At 47.0% G+C, this 18,001-nt stretch overlaps 1 protein-coding gene across 1 annotated transcript in view; it reads left to right on the top strand.

Moving 5' to 3' along the window:
* Positions 1–18,001, top strand: part of SAP30BP (SAP30 binding protein) — a 42,900-nt gene that overhangs the window by 15,806 nt on the left and 9,093 nt on the right. Inside the window, exons 4-5 of the mRNA XM_036900313.2 lie at positions 12,400–12,442; positions 17,180–17,268. Coding sequence (XP_036756208.1) covers positions 12,400–12,442; positions 17,180–17,268 — 132 coding nt within the window. The remainder of the gene's footprint in view (positions 1–12,399; positions 12,443–17,179; positions 17,269–18,001) is intronic.

Consider the following 18,001-nt stretch of genomic DNA (forward strand, 5'->3'; position numbering starts at 1 on the left):
GCTGGGGACATGGCAGCCGAGGAGACAGTGAGGGCAGAGTAGGATGGAGATCCTCATCCTGAGTCGGGAGGAAGGCTTCCTTGAGCCTAAATCTGAAATCTAAGTGGGCCTGGGGCTTACTTGGCAAGAAAGGGGAGGGGGGTGTTCCAGAGCAGGGGCTGTGCCAGGAGGGAGGAGAGGCTGAACTGGGTGTCAGGGAGTCAGGCCCACAGCAAGAGGTCATTTTTAAGTAGGCACTCTGCTCATTAAGGGAGATATCATTCATAAATACTCGGGGAGTCCCAGGTCTAAAAGCACGTAAGATTTGGAGGGCACTGTTTATTACTAATCTGCCTCCCCAGCTGTCACCTGCTATTAAGATGCAGGACTCCATCATCTAACAGAATGCATACCATCTGCAGCATTTTTCCACTGGGCAGCAGGGACAGTCTGCCCTTTGCCCTCTGTTCAGAGTGCTTTCTCTATGCCTGCTGCTCCCAAGGCTGGGGAGAAAGTGACATTTTGATTTGGCAGAATCCAGCTTCCAGAGGCTGTATTGCTTTGTCTCAAGTTGGATGCTGGCCCTTCGAGTGAGCTTTGTGGGGCTGGTCGCAGGAAGGACTGATGAAGCGTCGTTAGCTGTCGGTAAATCTCCATTCCCTCTACTAGGACCTGGTACTGCTTTGCTAAGTAAATCCTCCCAGCTCAGATGACAGCTTATCCTGCTTCATGGAGCCATATTGTTTTCACCTCCTTCCTCTGCAACAGCCATAGTTTCTTGGGTGGCTGGACTTTTGTATTCTGTGCAGGGGAACCACATTCCAGGTTCTGTGACTCCTGAGTACTCAGCCTCTACCGTGGCTGTGTGTTCTTACAAGAAGCAGACAGAATTTATTAAGAAACCAAAATCATCGATTTCATGTCACTGTTCTCCAGGGATGTGCCCTGGTTGGAGGGTGAATCCTGGGGAGGCTGGAGGGGAGCAAGCAATCCCAAAAGGAGGCCTGGCCCCACCAGCTCAGAGCTCTCTTTCCTTCATTCCTGTCTTTTCATTTGGCTTCTTAGGAAGCTGCAGGTTTTGTTTTGTTTTGTTTTGTTTTTCCTTGTGTCTTAATTGGACTTGAGCTAGAGAGCTGAAGTGGTGTACCTGGTCTTTTCTCCTAGGAGCTGCTAGGTGAGACTCTCTGCTTCCCCCTCCTAATAAACTGGGTGAAGACCCCTCAGCCTGCTGTGTTTGCAGGTCAACTGCTGTGGCGCCCAGGTCTGTCTCAGTCTCTGGGCCATGGGCTTCATGCTTCCCAACTGATATGCGAGACAGCTGTCTGATAAATAGATCTTCAGGCTGAGTTCATAACTTTGCCCACCTGAGAACATCCTTCTGGAGGCCAGAGGGATGGATGCATGCAAGTCAGGACAAGTGTTCCCTGTGCATTCTGAAACACTGCTTTGGGGGAAGAAGAAGAACAGTGGTTTCTTGTTGCTTTTTATTTGTATCCTAACTGCTCCCCTCCTGCCTTTAAGAGCATAGTGAGATTCTCCCCTGTAGCAGGTTTTGTTAAACCGGTTTCTAACCTACTGGCAGTTCAGTAATGTGAACCTTCCTTCTGTCTCCTTAGTTCTGTCATACTAAATACTTACTCAAATGTTCTTTCTGACCCTGGCTGGCTTCCAAGATAATTAGCGTGGGTGCTTGGTTCGTCTTTGTACTGAATTCCTGGATCTGGGTATAACTGGTAGGAGGAGGTCTCTGGGTCTTGGTCTTGAGTGTGGCCCGCTGCCCTGTCCTGTCCTCCTAAGGCTGCTTTCATTGGATGAAAACTGCCACAATGGACAGTTGAGCATAAGTGGTTCTAAAAAGCATCTTTGGGTATTTGACGCCCGTGCTCAGCGGTCTCTCAGATGCCCCATCTCTCCCTCCCTGCTGCTCTTCCTTCAGCATTGCTTGAAGTCCTCGCCCCAACTCCATTTTAACAATGTGATGCCGTGGCTCCGGGCTCTTCCTGTGGCACGTACTCAAACCCTTCTTCTCACGCTAAAGGTGGAGTATTGGGATTAGCTGCTTCCAGATCCAAAGGAACTTGGATTGTGGGCTTTCTTCTTCAAGGGCACCTTGGTACAGTGACACCCCAGCCTTTTCATGTCAGAGGGCACAATTACACTCTGAAACAGAACTAGGTGTGGCCACCAGGAGGCATAGGTTCCCATTATTTGATTCTCCAGGGCCTTGGAAGTCCCACGGGCGCCTGTGACACAAATGGGGAATCAGAACAACCGCAGAGCCCAAAGTCTTCCCAGGAGACTTTTGTGTGGCATTGCGTGACTCATTTATACCTTTGGCTTATAGGGTTTTCTAAAGGCAGGAGAATCTTCTCACACTTGGAGTTGGGACCACGGTCACATGGCTCTATGGGGCTCTGGGTGCACTCTGGGCACCCCCACCTGTGTGTGTGCGTGTGTGGTGTAAAAGTAGAGCCTAACTGGTAAATTGAATCCTACTACCAAGTTTATCTCCCTATCTCTTTATAAAAATAAAGGTTATCTTTATTTTTTTTTGTATGTGTAAAAAGATTAGTGTAATGAAGGGCCAAGCCAAAAAAGGAAAGACTAAAAGAAAAAGGGAAAGCTTCCTGTTTGTGATTTTGCCTCATCTTTTCTTTTCTCCCAGAGATGTGACTAAACCACCTCAGCTAAGCCAGGCAGGGACCTTGTGAAATGCAGGACTCCCCTCCCCCCCCCACCCGCTGCCAGGGGCACAGAGGCTGCCAGAAACCCCACAATGGCTCACAGCCTTTTACCCTACCCAGAGAGCTCCAGGAGTAAACAAGTATTTTCCCCTTTGAAGAGACAGCGCCTGTTGGGTGACTAACTTCCTTTGCTCCTGGGGTAGACATGTAATAGCGTGCCTCCTTCCTCCCCTCCGCACTGGGGCTGTGCAGGGGGGTGGGGGGGGGCTGGCGCCCCACAGTGCTTTGGGAAAGAGCCCCTAGGGGCCTTGGAGTAGTTAACAGCCTGCCCTCCGTTTGGTCAGCCAACTGTCCTAGGAGGGGAGGGAGGATGTACCCAACTGATGTTTTCCCACAGTTAGCACCCAGAAAGCTGTCCCCTAGATGGAAAATTTAAGGACCTTTTACAGCCCCACATCTTGGTACTGCCATGCTCTTTAACACTGGTTTGTCCAGAGTCACTGCTACAAAGGGATTGTTGCAGGGGCCCTGGAGACTGGCACTCTGACGGAGCAGCTGATGGATGAGCAGCCTAGTTTGGCATGGCAGCGGTCTCCAGGCCCGCCTCCCGACCCTTCTGGGCCCCAGCTCACGGCCTCCTCTTGGCCCACCTGATTGGCAGGGGGCAGTGGGTAGAGGAGACGGGTTGCTTAGCAGCCTGGCCTGGACATTAGGCCCGTCCAGGTCGAATGAATAGCCACAGTGTTCAGAAAAATGAGGGGTTCGGGTCTGTCCCAGAAATCAGGAGGGACTTTTTGGGGAAGGGGACTAAGAACTACTCTGCTGTCCTCAGTGTGGGGCCACAGTGTGGAAGGGGGTTGGTGGCCTTGCTTAGATGTTATCTCGCTCACATTCTTTTTTTTTTTTTTATTTTTTATTTTTATTTTTTTTTTTTCTTTTTTTTATTTTTTTTTTTTTCTTTTTTTTTTTTTTTTTTTTTTGTTTTTTTTTTTTTTGTTAGGGCATCTCTCATTTTTATTGATCAAATGGTTGTTAACAACAATAAAATTCTGTATAGGGGAGTCAATGCTCAATGCACAATCATTAATCCACCCCAAGCCTAATTTTCGTCAGTCTCCAATCTTCTGAAGCATAACGAACAAGTTCTTACATGGAGAACAAATTCTTACATAGTGAATAAGTTACATGGTGAACAGTACAAGGGCAGTCATCACAGAAACTTTTGGTTTTGCTCATGCATTATGAACTATAAACAGTCAGTTCAAATATGAATACACATTTGATTTTTATACTTGATTTATATGTGGATACCACATTTCTCTCTTTATTATTTTTAATAAGATGCTGAAGTGGTAGGTAGATACAACATAAAGGTAGAAAACATAGTTTAGTGTTGTAAGAGAGCAAATGTATATGATCAGGTGTGTGCCTGTAGACTATGTGTTAATCCAAGCTAGACAAGGGCAATAAAACATCCACATATGCAGAAGATTTCTCTCAGAACAGGGGGGGTGAGGTTCTAAGCCTCACCTCTGTTGATCCCCAATTTCTCACCTGATGACCCCCCAGCGACTGTGCCTGTCTTAGGTTGTTCCTCCCTTGAGGAATCTTACCCGTCTCTGGCTAACCAGTCATCTTCCGGGGCCACACAGGGAAATGTTAAGTTGGTAAGTGAGAGAGAAGCCTTATTGTTTGAAATGGTTAGCTTTTTATTTCTTTGCATATTTATGCCCTGTGGCTTCTATGCCCAGCATTTGTCTTGAGGTATCTTTACCACTTGGAGGAGTTATGATACTCGGTAAATTTGATATGAGGCACGAATTCTATTTAAGAATTCGTTGTAATTAGGAAGGAAGAAGAAAAGCTATAGAAGTAGCAGGCGGGAGAAAACATGGGAAGATTGATTATTTCTTTGACATATCTTCTTGTAGAGTAACTTCAGCATGTATATATTTTAAGCTACTACTTAAATTGCGCACACACATTAACATAATAGGAGTATAGTTACATAACCAAAGCATACCTGTAATTACCAGCCATCTCCAGTGAAACCAAGAAAACCAGTTAGGCACCCTAGGCATTTGTGAAAACTTATCAATGATATGATGGTTATTATCTAACTGAATTTGAATAGTTTGAGAAAAATCAGACAAATTAAAACAACCCATTCCTGGGCACTGTTCACATCCCATATGTTCTTTTAACAGTAAATAGTCTGTAGTTGTAAGATTTTGGAGCGCTACAATTTGCACTTCTCCTAATTCTTGGTTGAGTTCCAACAGTATAGATCCAGTCAAATTTGTTGTTTTACTGTATGCACAGGCCAGCTTAGATATCTCCTTCATTCCCATGGCAAGTCCAGGAGCTGGTGGGATGAGTGCATCTACAGCTGTAGCAGTGCGTGGATCTTTGTTGGGGTTTTTTGATGATCATCTTCTGGCATGAGTCTTCCCGAGAGTGCTGATGTTGGAAGTTCTCTTTCATATCGTTTCTTAGTTCATTTTCGGGGTAGCCAAATTAGGCTTTGATCCTCTGTATAAACACAAACAGACCCTTTGCCTACACTTTTATATGTCCTTTATATTATTGTGTAGAACTCATTAGAGGTCACCACATAGGAACTGCATTTTTTTTTTTTTTTAATCATTAATCTACACTTACATGACGAATACTTACAAATACTTTGTTTACTAGGCTCTCCCCTATACCAGGTCCCCCCTATATACTCCTTTACAGTCACTGTCCATCAGCGTAGCAACCTGTTGTAGAATCACTACTTGTCTTCTCTGTGTTGTACAGCCCTCCCCTTTCTCCCACCCCGCTATGGATGCTAATCTTAATACCCCCCTACTTCTCCCCCCCTTATCCCTCCCTACCCACCCATCCTCCCCAGTCCCTTTCCCTTTGGTACCTGTTAGTCCATTCTTGAGTTCTGTGATTCTGCTGCTGTTTTGTTCCTTCAGTTTTTCCTTTGTTCTTATATTCCACAGATGAGTGAAATCATTTGGTATTTCTCTTTCTCTGCTTGGCTTGTTTCACTGAGCAAAATACCCTCCAGCTCCATCCATGTTGCTGCAAATGGTTGGATTTGCCCTTTTCTTATGGCTGAGTAGTATTCCATTGTGTATATGTACCACATCTTCTTTATCCATTCATCTATCGATGGACATTTAGGTTGCTTCCAATTCTTGGCTATTGTAAATAGTGCTGCGATAAACATAGGGGTGCACTGATCTTTTTCATACTTGATTGCTGCATTCTTAGGGTAAATTCCTAGGAGTGCAATTCCTGGGTCAAATGGTAAGTCTGTTTTGAGCATTTTGATGTACCTCCATACTGCTTTCCACAATGGTTGAACAAGTTTACATTCCCACCAGCAGTGTAGGAGGGTTCCCCTTTCTCCACAGCCTCGCCAACATTTGTTGTTGTTTGTCTTTTGGATGGCAGCCATCCTTACTGGTGTGAGGTGATACCTCATTGTAGTTTTAATTTGCATTTCTCTGATAATTAGCGATGTGGAGCATCTTTTCATGTGTCTGTTGGCCATCTGTATTTCTTTTTTGGAGAACCTTCTGTTCAGTTCCTTTGCCCATTTTTTAATTGGGTTATTTGTTTTTTGTTTGTTGAGGCGTGTGAGCTCTTTATATATTCTGGACGTCAAGCCTTTATCGGATGTGTCATTTTCAAAGATATTCTCCCATACTGTAGGGTTTCTTTTTGTTCTATTGATGGTGTCTTTTGCTGTACAGAAGCTTTTCAGCTTAATATAGTCCCACTTGTTCATTTTTGCTGTTGTTTTCCTTGCCCGGGGAGATATGTTCAAGAAGAGGTCACTCATGTTTATGTCTAAGAGGTTTGTGCCTATGTTTTCTTCCAAGAGTTTAATGGTTTCATGACTTACATTCAGGTCTTTGATCCATTTTGAGTTTACTTTTGTATATGGGGTTAGACGATGGTCCAGTTTCATTCTCCTACATGTAGCTGTCCAGTTTTGCCAGCACCATCTGTTGAAGAGACTGTCATTTCGCCATTGTATGTCCATGGCTCCTTTATCAAATATTAATTGACCATATATGTCTGAGTTAATGTCTGGATTCTCTAGTCTGTTCCATTGGTCTGTGGCTCTGTTCTTGTGCCAGTACCAAGTTGTCTTGATTACTATGGCTTTATAATAGAGCTTGAAGTTGGGGAGTGAGATCCCCCCTACTTTATTCTTCTTTCTCAGGATTGCTTTGGCTATTCGGGGTCTTTGGTGGTTCCATATGAATTTTTGAATTATTTGATCCAGTTCATTGAAGAATGTTGCTGGTAGTTTCATAGGGATTGCATCAAATCTGTATATTGCTTTGGGCAGGATGGCCATTTTGACGATATTAATTCTTCCTAGCCATGAGCATGGGATGCGTTTCCATCTGTTAGTGTCCCCTTTAATTTCTTTTAAGAGTGACTTGTAGTTTTCAGAATATAAGTCTTTCACTTCTTTGGTTAGGTTTATTCCTAGGTATTTTATTTTTTTTGATGCAATTGTGAATGGAGTTGTTTTCCTGATTTCTCTTTCTGTTGGTTCATTGTTGGTATATAGGAAAGCCACAGATTTCTGTGTGTTGATTTTGTATCCTGCAACTTTGCTGTATTCCGATATCAGTTCTAGTAGTTCTGGGGTGGAGTCTTTAGGGTTTTTTATGTACAGTATCATGTCATCTGCAAATAGTGACAGTTTGACTTCTTCTTTGCCAATCTGGATTCCTTGTATTTTTTTGTTTTGTCTGATTGCCGTGGCTAGGACCTCTAGTACAATGTTAAATAACAGTGGGGAGAGTGGGCATCCCTGTCTAGTTCCCGATCTCAGCGGAAATGCTTTCAGCTTCTCGCTGTTCAATATAATGTTGGCTGTGGGTTTTTCATAGATGGCCTTTATTATGTTGAGGTACTTGCCCTCTATTCCCATTTTGCTGAGAGTTTTTATCATGAATGGATGTTGAACTTTGTCAAATGCTTTTTCAGCATCTATGGAGATGATCATGTGGTTTTTGTCTTTCTTTTTGTTGATGTGGTGGATGATATTGATGGACTTTCGAATGTTGTGCCATCCTTGCATCCCTGGGATGAATCCCACTTGGTCATGGTGTACGATGGTTTTGATGTATTTTTGAATTCGGTTTGCTAAGATTTTGTTGAGTATTTTTGCGTCTACGTTCATCAGGGATATTGGTCTATAGTTTTCTTTTTTGGTGGTGTCTTTGCCTGGTTTTGGTATTAGGGTGATGTTAGCTTCATAGAATGAGTTTGGGAGTATCCCCTCCTCTTCTATTTCTTGGAAAACTTTAAGGAGAATGGGTATTATGTCTTCCCTGTATGTCTGATAAAATTCCGAGGTAAATCCATCTGGCCCGGGGGTTTTGTTCTTTGGTAGTTTTTTGATTACCGCTTCAATTTCGTTGCTGGTAATTGGTCTGTTTAGATTTTCTGTTTCTTTTTGGGTCAGTCTTGGAAGGTTGTATTTTTCTAGGAAGTTGTCCATTTCTCCTAGGTTTCCCAGCTTGTTAGCATATAGGTTTTCATAGTAGTCTCTAATAATTCTTTGTATTTCTGCGGGATCTGTTGTGATTTTTCCTTTCTCATTTCTGATACTGTTGATTTGTGTTGACTCTCTTTTCCTCTTAATAAGTCTGGCTAGAGGCTTATCTATTTTGTTTATTTTCTCGAAGAACCAGCTCTTGGTTTCATTGATTTTTGCTATTGTTTTATTCTTCTCAATTTTATTTATTTCTTCTCTGATCTTTATTATGTCCCTCCTTCTGCTGACCTTAGGCCTCATTTGTTCTTCTTTTTCCAATTTTGATAGTTGTGACATTAGACCGTTCATTTGGGATTGCTCTTCCTTTTTTAAATATGCTTGGAGTGCTATATACTTTCCTCTTAAGACTGCTTTTGCTGCGTCCCACAAAAGTTGGGGCTTAGTGTTGTTGTTGTCATTTGTTTCCATATATTGCTGGATCTCCATTTTGATTTGGTCATTGATCCATTGATTATTTAGGAGCGTGTTGTTTAGCCTCCATGTGTTTGTGAGCCTTTTTGCTTTCTTTGAACAGTTTATTTCTAGTTTAATGCCTTTGTGGTCTGAAAAGTTGGTTGGTAGGATTTCAATCTTTTGGAATTTACTGAGGCTCTTTTTGTGTCCTAGTATGTGGTCTATTCTGGAGAATGTTCCATGTGCACTTGAGAAGAACGTGTATCCTGTTGCTTTTGGATGTAGAGTTCTGTAGATGTCTATTAGGTCCATCTGTTCTAGTGTGTTGTTCAGTGCCTCTGTGTCCTTACTTATTTTCTGTCTGGTGGATCTGTCCTTTGGAGTGAGTGGTGTGTTGAAGTCTCCTAGAATGAATGCATTGCATTCTATTTCCTCCTTTAGTTCTGTTAATATTTGTTTCAGGTATGTTGGTGCTCCTGTATTGGGTGCATATATATTTATAATGGTTATATCCTCTTGATGGACTGAGCCCTTTATCATTATGTAATGTCCTTCTTTGTCTTTTTTTACTTTCTTTATTTTGAAGTCTGTTTTGTCTGATACCAGAATTGCAACACCTGCTTTCTTCTCTCTGTTGTTTGCTTGAAATATCTTTTTCCATCCCTTGACTTTAAGTCTGTGCGCATCTTTGGGTTTGAGGTGAGTCTCTTGTAAGCAGCATATGGATGGATCTTGCTTTTTTATCCATTCTATTACTCTGTGTCTTTTGATTGGTGCATTCAGTCCATTTACATTTAGGGTGATTATTGAAAGGTATGAATTTATTGCCATTGCAGGCTTTAAGTTTGTGGTTACTTACCAAAGGTTTAGGGTTAGCTTCTTTACTGTCTTACTGTCTAACTTAACTCGCTTGTTGAGCTATTATAAACACAATCTGATGATTCTTTATTTCTCTCCCTTCTTATTCCTCCTCCTCCCTTCTTCATATGTTGGGTGTTTTGTTGTGTGCTCTTTTTAGGAGTGCTCCCATCTAGAGCAGTCCCTGTAGGATGCCCTGTAGAGGTGGTTTGTGGGAGGCAAATTCCCTCAACTTTTGCTTGTCTGGGAATTGTTTAATCCCTCCTTCATATTTAAATGATATTCGTGCTGGATACAGTAGTCTTGGTTCGAGGCCCTTCTGTTTCATTGCATTAAGTATATCATGCCATTCTCTTCTGGCCTGTAGGGTTTCTGTTGAGAAGTCTGATGATAGCCTGATGGGTTTTCCTTTGTAGGTAACCTTTTTTTTCTCTCTGGCTGCTTGTAATACTTTGTCCTTGTCTTTGATCTTTGCCATTTTAATTATTATGTGTCTTGGTGTTGCCCTCCTTGGATCCCTTGTCATGGGAGTTCTGTGTACCTCTGTGGTCTGAGAGGCCATTTCTTCCCCTAGTTTGGGGAAATTTTCAGCAATTATTTCTTCAAAGACATTTTCTATCCCCTTTTCTCTCTCTACTTCTTCTGGAATGCCTATGATTCTTAAATTATTTCTTTTATATTGATCACTCAGCTCTCTTAAAATTCTTTCATTCCTGGAGATCCTTTTATCTCTCTCTGCATCAGCTTCTCTGCGTTCCTGTTCTCTGTTTTCTAGTCCATTAATGGTCTCTTGCATCTCGTCCATTCTGTTTTGAAGTCCTTCCAGAGCTTGTTTTATTTCTGAATTCTCCTTCCTTAGTTCTTGCATATTTCTCTGCAAGTCCATCAGCATGGTTATGACTTTTGTTTTGAATTCTTTTTCAGGTAGACTGGCTAAATCTATCTCCCCAGATTCCTTCTCAGGGGAAGATGTAGCAGATGCCGAAGCTGTCTGGGTTAGTCTTGTCTGAATCATATTTTTTTGCCTTTTCATGTTGACAGGTGCTATTGACTGTCAGCTGGGAGGGCCAAAATTTTCACTTACTACTGGCCTTTCTTTACTGGGGCAACTGCGACCCCTAGTGGCTTGTGTTGGGTAATTGCGTGTAGAGTGGGTCTTTGTGTCTTGCCTGGCCGGAAGGGAGAAATTTCCCTTTCTGTGGGCGGAATTTGTCTCAGGCTGCTTCTCTGCTTTCGCAGCGCCCGGTGGGGTGATGGATGGGGGGGCTGCTTGACTGTTTGCCTCCGTGAGGGGTCTCAGAGCTGTTGCCCAGGGGGTTAGTGCACCCGGTTTTCCCTGTAATTTCCAGCTGCTGTACTGTGACCTGGGTTGTTTCCGTCAAGCTGTTAAGTCCCTGTCCCTTTAAGACTTTCAAAAAAGCCCCCGCTTTTCTTTGTCACAGGGGCATCAGCTTCAGCACCCGCTCTGAGGTCTACCCCCTGTTCTCCCAGTATCCAGGGCCCCCTGGGCATATACTGTGTCTGCGCTCTGGCCCGGATGGCTGGGGCTGGGTGTTCGGCAGTCCTGGGCTCCGTCTCCCTCCCGCTCTGCCTATTGTTCTCCCGCCGGGAGCTGGGGGGAGGGGCGCTCGCGTCCCGCAGGGCCGGGGCTTGTATCTTACCCCTTTCACCAGTCGCTGGGTTCTCGCTGGTGTAGCTGCAGTCTGGCCACTGTCCTGCGTCTTCTGGTCTCTCTTTTAGGGCTAGTTGTGTTTGTTGTATTTTCAAAAGTATATATGTTTTTGGGAGGAGATTCCCACTGTCCTACTCACGCCGCCATGTTGGCTCCGCCTCTCGCTCACATTCTTAGTGTGAGTAAGCGCACAGTCCTCTACAGCTGTTTTCATGTGCCTTTTGATCCAGAATCGTCACTCCCTCATCTCCTCCCTCACCCACCAAAGGGACAGTGAGCGAGCGCCGACACGTTCCTGCGAGCGCAGCTTCTGCCACGTCGATCGTTAGCACGGCGCTCGAGACCCCTGATCTATGAGGGTCCGGGTTTCCCCAGGAGTGGGGAAACAGGGCATGTCTTGCCATTCGCATTTGGGACCACACAAGGGAAGGCCTTCTTCCCTGCCGTGCCCGGGTTTGAGTCGGGGACTGGTGTCTTCTGCAGTGAAATACAGAGCAAGTCCAGAAAACTGGCTGATGAGGAATGGTTGCTCTTAGGTTTCTGCACGCAGCTAGCGCTGAAGGCCACGTGCAAGTGGGTGTTGTGGGCGGTAGTTCGTATTAAGGATGAGAGGAAGCTTTTCTTTGTGAAGAGAGCTGAGAGGTGAGCCATGGAGAGTCAGGGAGAAGCTGCCTGCACGTCAGGGCCTTGCTGGGTGGGGCCTGCTTCCATCCCTTGTGAAAGGCCCGCTGCATGCCTGCTCCAGGGTTCGAGGAGCTGCCCACCCCCTCATGACAGTCTCCCTTTTTTGCTTAACACTAGAAAAATCTCTTGGGACAGTCTTTTTTTGTGTTACTGTCTCGGGGGCTCTCCTGTTCTGAAGTAGCCACCTCTTGCCTCTTCGGTACCAGGGAGGGGCAGCGGCGCTCTGGGGTGGCCGGCCAGGCCCCGGGGGAGAGCAGCGGGCAGCGTCTGGGTGGATTGGCACCGTGTTGGTGTGTATCGGACCTTATTGGAGGCTGTGGAGGAGTCCCTGAAGCGGCGTGCGCAGCATCCGGCTGCCGTGAGGGAGGAGGCGGGGGGCTGCCGAGGAGGTTCGGGGTCCCAGGGAGTCCCCAAAGCATCTATTTACCCTCAGGCTTCTTTGTGGCGCTTTCACCTCTTCTCCTTCCTTAAAAATCCTGAGTGGTCTCGAGAGGAGAGTGGCCGGGTCAGGAACCCCAGCTGACCTCCTTGTTTCCGTTTCTCTCTTGCAGGATAACCCAGAAATAGACAAGCGAGATCCCCAGGAGTTAGTCGGTGAGTATCCCGCGGGGGGCCTTGGGGGCACGTTTCTGAGCCCTGCGCAGAGCAAACGGGCTTCCAGCCACGCGGGGCCTGCCGCCGCTCCTGCACCCGGCTTCTCGGCCTCAGCCGAGGCGGCCGCTCTGCCGGAAGCCTTGTCTCTTCAGGCTCTCGGGGCCTTGGGCATTTCCTGAGTGGCCTGGGAAAGACACCCAGGGAATGATTCTTCATGGAAAGTCATATTCAGGTGCATTTCCGGGGGCTTTGGTCGGTTGCCAGTGTTGTCGGGAGGCACTCGGGGCCCTTCAGCTGGGAGTTCATTCTTCTTGTGCTGTGGGCCTGTCCTCTGTACTGTCCCCTCCTCCTCCCTCAGGTGACATATTCATGTGCTCAGGGAGCAAACCTGTGGCTTCTACTGGCACTGTGCTCTGTCCCCAGGAGGAACTGGCCTCTCAGCTCTGGAGTCGGGGACCCTTGTGACTTGGGGGAGGGCAGGGCAGTTAGCATTTCTGGAAGCATGCACACATGTCATCACAGTCCCGCGTCAGCCCCGTCCTCTTGATCCTTTTGAAAAGTCCCTCGACTCTCTCAGGTTAGCCGTGGACGTGGTAACCTCTCCCAGAGCCTCGCCGAACCTCACAAGGGTTGACTCTCCCTCCCCGGTGACTGTGGCCACTCCCTGCCTGCTCCGTTAGTCTTCACAGGCTTCCTGCAGCCCTTCTAACCTGCCCTTTTTCTAGACAGGATTCTTTCACTGGGGTGGGAGGTGGGGACCCATTCTGGTTTTCCCAGCCGAAAGAACTGAAAATTGTTCATTGTATTTGCCTTCTGAGGAAGGATTGGGTAGGGACGTGACCACCCCAAGCAGGCCAAACCCTCAGCGGATTCTGCCTTTATCCTCGAGTTTTCTGATGGATGGAGTGTGAGTTTTTCAAACCCTATAAAAATCTGAATTTTCCCTAAAACGGTGGCATTTGCACTTGAGAAAATGGCACTGTGGGGGCACACCGGTTGGCTTCATGGGCAGAAGCAGCAAAGCACAGCCTTGCCGGGATGCAGTCCCCGAGTGGGTGCTCCGTGGGGGCAGGTATGCACTGGAGCCTCAGCCTCCTCTCCCTTACCCAGCCCCACCCATCCCTCCTGTTTGCTCCCAAGAAACTGGGGGTGGGTTTGGGGGTCAGAGGGCAGCTTACACCCAGGAGCCCAGCACAGCAGTGCCCTCTGCTCTTGCTAGCAGGGCTCGGCCAGCAGTGGAATGTGTGTGGGCATCAGCCCTCTCAGCCCTGACTTCGTCCTCAACCAACTCACTTTTTCTCTCCTTTTCTTCTTTTTCTTTTCTTCCCCCTTTTTGAAAATAGCATTATTGAGGTGTAGCTTACATGCAGTAAGATTTGCCAATTTTAAGTGTGCCCTTTGATGAGTTTTGACAGATACATATATAGCGGTGTTAACCCCTCCTGCAGTCATGATGTAGAGCGTGTTCATCACTCCAGAATGTTCCCTCTACCCCTCATCTTGCAGACAGTTTCCTCCCTCAGCCTCAGGCAAGTAGTGATCTTTCTTCACCATAGTTCTGTCCATAGAATGTCATGTAAATCAGGATTTCTCAAACTTCAGCACTATCGAACTTTGGGCTGGATGAGTTGGTGGTGGAGGCCTGGCCTGTGCTTCGTACGGTGTTCTAGCAGCATCCTTGGTCTTTGCCCACTAGATGCCAGGAGCAGTCCCCTCCCCCCAGCATTTGTGACAACGACAAGTATTTCTTGACAGCACTAAATGTTGCCCCCAGTTGAGAACCACTGATACAAATGGAATCATAATCTTTTTAGTCTTCAGTTTTAGTATGGCTTCTTTTCACTTAACCATATGTTTCTGAGGTCCATCCATATTGTTGAGCTGCTCTTTGTTGCTAAATATTTTTTCGTTGTAGGGTTGTACCACAATTTCTTTTACTCATTCACCCATGGAGGACACCGACAGATCCTTAAGCCTCTTAGCTGTGCTTGCTTTTTCCATTTCTCACTGAGGCGGTAGAGGTCGAGCTGTGTAGAGTGGCTTCCCCTCATGGTGCTGTGGCTGTCAGCCCCTGTGCCTGAACTCAACCCCTTTTGTGATACCTCTTGGTATAGGACTGGGGTTACCCCTCCCCCACCGCCCCAGGTACGGGAAGCATTTTCCTCTGTGTGAACAATCCCAGGTTTAATGGAGCAAATGGAAGGTTTTCAGCAGTGTAGCTGCTCAACAGAGTGCTCTCCCTGCCCCTCCTCTCCAGGTGCCCTCGATGCCCCATGGGCGTACCTGAAATCCTGCAGTTGGGTTCTCCATGTCTCTAGGGAGCTAGAGGCACTCCAGTGCATCCTCCTTACAGCCCCACTGTACCCCAAGGCATCCCTTCACCCCCATTGCTAATTACATAAGCCCAGCTGACTAGCTGCTCCTGCTCAGATTCACACCTGGCGGCTATGGATATCAGTGGCTGTTTCTGACTTGGGCACGCACGGTGGGTGAGTCACGCCAAAGACAGGCTTCTCCGATCCTGAGTGCAGCTTCCCTCCTAGAACACCTCCAGCAGACCCAGAAGCAGCCACAGACCTGGGCTGCCCCCAAGTGCCTGGACACATTTCTTGATGTTTTTGCCGGGAAAATGATCTGAGGCACTGGCTGCTCAAATAGCCATGTGTCTGGTGTTTTCTAACTTGAGATTCGTTCTGGGACGTAGGGAAGAGAATCACTGAAAGTTTGCTTCTGAAGTCTGTGGGATAAACTTGTAGCTAGTTTGCTGAACGTATACGTTCATTTGCTGGTTACTGACTAGGAATTCTATAGTTCCCAGGCCAGGTGCTCGGGAGGGGCTCCCTCCCCCATCATACTTATACCATTGGAGCCTGAGTGTGGTTGGGTTGCTATAACAGCAGTGTCACACCCTGGTTTTTCCAAAAGGCTTTCCTGGCAATGCCAAAGGGCATTCTTTGTCTCTTTGTCACGTGCACACATATACGCCCCACTCCATGGAAGAGCTTAACCTCCCTTGCTGTGTGCCCCAAGCCTGCCCAGACCTTCCTTGCTTTTGTTGCTGATGCTCATGAAATACGAGGACCAGCTCACCCCAGCTGATCCCACTCTCAGTGGGTGTCTGCATCCTGCGCGAGCCTAGGGCTCCCAGAGCTGGGAGGAAGCAGGAAGTCAGGATGAGAATTAAATTCCAGCCAGATCTGGGTGTCACCCTTGCTTCAGGAGTCAGAAGACGGAAGGAAGGTGCTGGGCAGAGAAGCACGTCATGCCCTGGTGGAAACTGCTCCTGGGCTGCACTGGTATCTCGGGTCCACAGCAGAATATGGCACCCTGTCTGTGCCCTCACACAGAATGGCAGGTCCAGTGCCCTGTTCCTGAGGCACATCCAGTGAGGACCCACTGATGGCAGTGAGGATTGGCGCACAAAGTGTGCTAGGAGACCCCCCCCCCCGGGGTTGGGCCGCAGCCTCAGTATTTGCAGGGTGCACGGGCTCGTTTGGGAGCAGCTGAGACTGGCGAAGACAGAGGAGCCATAGCCTCAGCCCTGCTCAGCACGGAGTTCTTAAGATAACTGTGGAGCCCTCAGTGGAGATTAAAGCACCTTATCTGCTAAGAAAACATTAACCTGGCCTTAGGACAGGGGAAGGCTGTGCTGTGCCATGTCCAGGCCGCTGCTTGAGGCTAAGAAGTAGTCTCGCCTGGGGCCTGGCACAGAGTGGGCACCCAGTAAGTACTTGCTGGGTGTTACTGGGACTGGTTTGTTCTTTCTTTCCCTTCATCCTGCCCCACCCCACTCCGCCTGCTATTTACTCCTTGTATGGCCCTTTTCATGAGGGAATGTTGTAAAGAGCACAGACAGACTCCGACAACAAACAGTGCATTGTGAGTGATGCAGAGCAGGACGCTGCAGTCGCCAGGGCAGCAGCCAGAGGCTACAGGGAAGGGCGTGGAGAGAGTGAGAAACTTGGGTGGGCAGCAGCAAGTCTCTGAGAGAATTGTCCCTCGGGAATTGCGGTTCTTCACATCAGAGTTAGGCCTTTTGTTCCCAAGAATGAGGTGGACCAGAAGAGGGTTGATTGGTTTGTTTTAAAAGGACCCTAAGCTAATAACCAAGAGGTTATTTTTTAAATGCCCTTTATGTACAAGGCAGTTTCGAATGCCTTGAGTCCCAAAGCCTAGAGAAAACCCTGAACTCTGTTTTCCAGAATCCTGGGAGGGTTTTTGGGGGCATAGCCAGTGAGGCCTGGAGCAGGCTCACCTTGTGAGCCAGCGGTGCAGGTCCCTGCCCAACCCTGGGCTCAGCAACTTCACACTGGTAGCTTGACATTGGCCATGGCAGAGGAATTTACACCCCAGGAACTGGCAGGTGCTGCAAAGAGTGCCTCCTCCCTTCCCCTGCAACCCCAACTCATGGTTAAGCATTTACCAGCAAGCCCCGGGACACACCTTTTCCTTAGAAGTGGGCCATTGTGACATGATAGCCCGCATCCTTACACTGATGCCTTAACTTTCTCTTCCCCGAAGTTGGCATTTGCTGGTCCTTTTCATCATTTGATCCCAACTCAGAGGACAGCCTCTCAGAGAGGCCACTGTAAACACCCTGCTTTACTGTTTCGTAGGATTTTCCATCTCTGAAAATACTTTCTGTGCTTTGTGTTGTTTTTTTTTAATTGTCCATGTCTGCCCCCCATCCTAAACCCCCACATCCACACATAGAATATTTCTCTGTTCTTTCAACAGCCTCCTTTTCTGAAAGAGTCCGGAACATGTCGCCTGATGAAATTAAGATCCCACCTGAACCCCCTGGCAGATGCTCAAATCACTTACAAGTAAGCACAGAGCTTGGCCACCGAGGCCCACACAGACGAGGCATTGTGGGTCAGGTGTGTGGTATGACCTGACTTGAAGAGGCTTCTGTGAGAGCAGCAGCCCAGGGAGGAAGGAACCTGCAGGCCTGGTGACCCCTGCTTAGCCCGCTCTCAGAAGTGGCTCTGAACCCACTGGCACCCTCAGCCTCCTTACCGCTGCTGCTCTAGCCGCGACCCCACAGCTTGCCTTCAGTGAGGTCCTAAGCCCACCCAGAGGAAAATAACATGCCTTTTCTGCGCAACCCACTGAGCCGACAGGACTGTCTCGGAAGGAACTTTGTTATGCTAAGTGAAATAAGCCGGGCAGAGAAAGACAAATACCATATGATTTCACTTGGGATCTAAAATAAAACGAAATGAACAAAAAACCACAAATAGACTCATAGACACAGAGAAGAGACTGGTAGTTACTATGGGGGAGGGGAGGGGCATTGAGTGAAATAGGTAAAGGAGATAAAGGCACAAAATCTAAATTATGAAGTAGTCAAGAGGATGAAGAACAGCAGAGAGAAGAGAGCCAATAATACTGTAGTATCTTTCTTTGTTATCAGTAACTACACTTGTTGGGGTGAGCATTTAATAATATAAGTAACTGTCAAATCACCATGTTATACATTTGAAACCAGTATAGTACTGCATATCAACTATTGTTCAATTTAGGGAAAAAAAGGAATTTTGTTAAAAAACTGAGGGC

Source organism: Manis pentadactyla, chromosome 4 (genome assembly GCF_030020395.1).
Source record: "Manis pentadactyla isolate mManPen7 chromosome 4, mManPen7.hap1, whole genome shotgun sequence".
Taxonomy (NCBI): domain Eukaryota; kingdom Metazoa; phylum Chordata; class Mammalia; order Pholidota; family Manidae; genus Manis; species Manis pentadactyla.